This window comes from Blastomyces gilchristii (assembly GCF_000003855.2).
Source record: "Blastomyces gilchristii SLH14081 genomic scaffold supercont1.1, whole genome shotgun sequence".
Classification (NCBI taxonomy): domain Eukaryota; kingdom Fungi; phylum Ascomycota; class Eurotiomycetes; order Onygenales; family Ajellomycetaceae; genus Blastomyces; species Blastomyces gilchristii.
The window spans coordinates 5,142,322-5,146,567 of record NW_003101682.1 but is presented as its reverse complement, the minus strand read 5'-3'; the positions used below and the strand labels follow the sequence as shown (position 1 = coordinate 5,146,567).

The window sequence follows — 4,246 nt, the reverse complement described above, 5'->3', positions numbered from 1 at the left end:
TATGAAGTATGCTTTTGGATACACTCAGTCTCTGATATTATGAAATAGAGTCTCTCTGTGAGATCTGTTTTATCAGAAGTCAGAGAATCTATATTTCTCAAGATCATCTTTATATGTCTATCTGTGAAATTGATGAGAGAAATCATCAATTTCAATATTCTACTCTTGATGTCATTCAAGTGACAGCAGAGTTCACCCTGGCCACACTTTTTAAGTGTATATTTTCTAAATATTCACATTTATACAGATATATACTGATTATTTATTAGATGATATTAAGATAATAACTTATCACAGCTGTGTTATTCTCACTGTGAGAAATACACAGTTGATAATGAACATTGTGAAGACTCTGAAGAGTGAGTATTTTAAGAATACTACAGCTCTGTGATCTTGATTTTTTTTGTTTTTGTTTTTTTTTTTTTCTTTCTCTTTTTTTTTTTTTTTTTCATTCTGATTTTTTCTTGTTTTTGTTTTGTTTTTTGTTTTTTATTTTTTTTTTGTATTTTATATTTTTTTCATAATTAAAATTATATGAATTATAATCTGTGTTCAGAAAAGTAATGATATTTAATAATACTCTCTGTTGAATTTTCAACAAATGAGCACTATGTTATGATATTATATAGGTGAGAAGTGATTTCATAATCTCATTTAATGTCATTCTCAATAATGAGATCAGAATGAAAATGTAACTAAGAATTCAAACACATTCTTTATCTAAGACTAGATTTTTATTTGAAAAGTGAATCTGAAGCCTTTAATATTTGAAATAATGTGATTTGAGATCAATGTGATGAACATAAATCATGACCAGAAGTAATGCTTTTAGGCAATGTGACAACTGTAAAGTTTGATTCTGATCTCAGACACAGTCACACGGTCAGTCTAGTTGCAACAGCAGTAGAGAAAGTAGAAAATGAACTGAGTGCAGATGAGCTGATCAGCAGAAGAAATAATATCTCACTGCAAGATATGACTACTACTGCTGCAGCTGTAAGAGATGCAGGAGAAGAAGATGTGACAATGAAAGCAGTGCTTCTGTGACTCATTGACATCACTGTCTCTGTCTCTAACTGAGCTTTCTTGACAGTCACAGAGACTGCAGCTACATCATGAAGATATTTATTCACTAGAAAATGTCAGAATGAGCTCTTTATTATCTTTCAAGAATGATACTCTCATACACTCACTATTGCAATTGAGAAGAGAGAAAGAAAAATATATCATAAGAGAGAGAGATCTTTTTCAAAAATCCTGTCACTACTGTTAGCTTTGTCTCTAAAACACATCACTTTTGCAGAGAATTTCATATATAGAATGAAATATGATGAGAGATCTATAAGTCACTTATTAACTATATTTTTCACATTTCAAATTGATATATAAGGAACTCACTTATCGTGTGTTTGATTTGAATGAAGATAAGAAAAGAAAGATCTATGCAGTCAGCTGAAAAACTCATCTATTTCTTTATATCACACACAGCATATACACTGTTAAATAATTAATAACTGTTGCTATATAACAAAGATAACTTCTAATTCAGTAATCTTAAGAGCATCAGAACTATGCTTTTAAAGAGAAGAGTATTATCACACTCTCAGCTGTATCAAGACTCTGTTATAGTTTTACACAGCTTATCACTTTCATGTGAATGATTTCATTTATTCTGCAGGCTGTTTAAACCAGTTTTCAACCACTCTATGACATCATTCAGATATATTATAGAAAGATCTGATTAATGAATATAAGAATTCTGCTTCTATACAAGGTCAGCAGATTACTCTTTCTTAATAGTAAGACATCACTGAGGTATCACTTCAGCTATTCTCACTTATGAAATAAGACAAGAGTATTCACTCATTGTCTATATAGAATAGCTAGATGCTGGCTTCTTATCAAAGAAGTCAGTAATTTGTTTTTCTCTGACTGAAATATATATAAGAGTTACTGTATTTCTCATACAATCTTCTTAGTATACTAAGTGCTATATCTGTAATATTCTTGCAATAACTCTGTAGCCTACAAGCTCGCTATTTAAGCAAGATAGTCAAGCTCACTCATACGGCTTCTCAACAACTACCTCTATGTGACGCCGCTGACTAGCCACTGCTTCAGTTCCGTCACATTACAATGAGATCTATATCAACTATGAAATACTGTGTGAGATTCTAACTAATAACAGTGCAAATCTTGTAGAAGAAGCAGTGAGACATTTCATAAGCCAGTTACAGACAAGACATTGTAGAACAACATCATATTATTCACAGATGAACAGAAAAGTGAAATACTTGAATGAAATCTTATATAATATACTGATGAAATATCTAGTGAGCAAGTCTATAAGATATATCTCAGTCAGGCACTGTTAGTCACATAAATTCAGCAGTATGCAGTCTTCAAGCATTTATTATTCTATCTGTTGTATGAATTGCATCCGCGCATCTCAAAGAATGCTTCAGAAAAAGTGAGAAAGAGAATAGCAGTTGTGAATACATCAGTTACAGACATAACAGTCACAGACACAGTAGTTGCAGACACAGAATCAAGATTGAAAGAGATCAGTTATACACATATAAAAGCTAACAAGTTACTTCTGAACCGAGCAATTCAATCAAAAAGAATATGAGACTCACTAGTTAAGAAATCAAGTCTTAAGATAAGAATATAAGTTCTCATACACAATGAGAGTTCTGAGAAGTTTCAATCTAGATGATTTGAGTTATATAAAATACTTAAATTATATTCTCTGAGAACATACACATTAAAAGAATCAGAGAGATCAGTCTTACACAACTTAATAAATAATTCATATTATATGAAAGTAAAGATGTAAGACCTGAGCAGATTATAGTTATTCACAGCACTATTATCAGCATTGAAAAAGAAGAGACTTATAATTGAAAAGTCTTATGAAGTAAGAGAAATCATAGATGCTTACAAATCAGACAGTCTCACTTATTCTGATCTTTTCATGATTATAAGAAAAGAATGAAAAGAAATGAAGAAATCAGATGAATATTACACTTCAATAAGTGATAAGACTGTAGTCAGTTGTATGATAATATGCTGCAGATAGCAAGTGCAACACAGTAAAGAGTAGTTTCAAAGCAGCAGACTTGTACATGAGTCAGATCACAGAAGAAAAAGAAATTCAGAGTTGAATTTGACTGTTTACATCAGTTCAATTGCAGAGATAACAGAGAATGAATTATCTGAAACATCTGCAGATGCATGAGATCAAGTCATCTTAACTTCTGAGAATGTTCAGAGATCAGATGAGATTAGTTTCAATGAGCTGTTCACTGTAGTAATCTAAGCAGGTGAAGAGAGACAGTATAATGCATGAGACAGAATTATAAAAGATGAAAGCTGCTGAATCTAGTCACTGAACACTGTATCATATAGAGGTTGTGTAAGAGTAGTGACTAGTAGACAAAGAAAAAGTATAAGAAAAGAAAAGAGATAATGAATTGATTATCAACTGTAAGAATCAGCTGCAAAAGACAAATATTATTATATACATCTTATTCATTTTCATACATCACATATTTAATCTATTTCTAACATTACATCAACTGAAAAACATTAAAAATAAAGAAAATCTCAAAACTTGAAATCTGTAAGAAATTCAAGAGCTGTAAGCTGCTCTTACAATAACATTACATACATCTTCAATTCCTCTACCACTCTGTGTACAACATTAATATCATTTATCACAAGATTGGCTGGAATGCCAATATAGAAATGTGTATGTATATGTGTAGAAAAATTGAAGAAGAGCACAGAATTCACAGAATCAAAAGTCAAGACAGAAGAGACAGAGATGAAAGAAACAGAAGAAGAAGAAGATACAGAACTGAATAAATGACAGCAGAAGTTATCTGAGACTGAATACTTATAACTCAGTGTGTGCACAATCTTCTCTGCAGAGAAGAGAGAGAAAGTAAGAGAAGAAGTCTGAAAATGAAAGAGAATAGTCTCAGTGATGTGATTATCTTTGATTAGAATAATCTCTGACACTGAAGTAACTAAGAACTATTATTAGTATACAAAATCACAACAGCAGAGGTAACAATTATTAAATAAAAATCTGCTAGTTCTAGAATTGTACATGCAATTACAACACATACAAGACTTCTCAAAAAGAGAGAGAGAGACACAGAGAAATGCAGAAAGCAGAATGCAGTGTGTGAATAGCTCATTCTCATAACAACATCTCAGACAAGACATACAAGTCTCA

General features: G+C 31.3%; 1 protein-coding gene across 1 annotated transcript; it reads left to right on the top strand.

Moving 5' to 3' along the window:
* Window positions 1-822: 822 nt before the first annotated feature.
* On the top strand, window positions 823-1,047 carry BDBG_16142 (uncharacterized protein; the record flags this gene model as incomplete). The annotated part of the gene is made up of 1 exon (XM_031724148.1): window positions 823-1,047. The coding sequence occupies one exon, from the start codon at window positions 823-825 to the stop codon at window positions 1,045-1,047; it is 225 nt and encodes a 74-aa protein (XP_031575886.1).
* Between the last annotated feature and the right edge of the window lie 3,199 nt (window positions 1,048-4,246).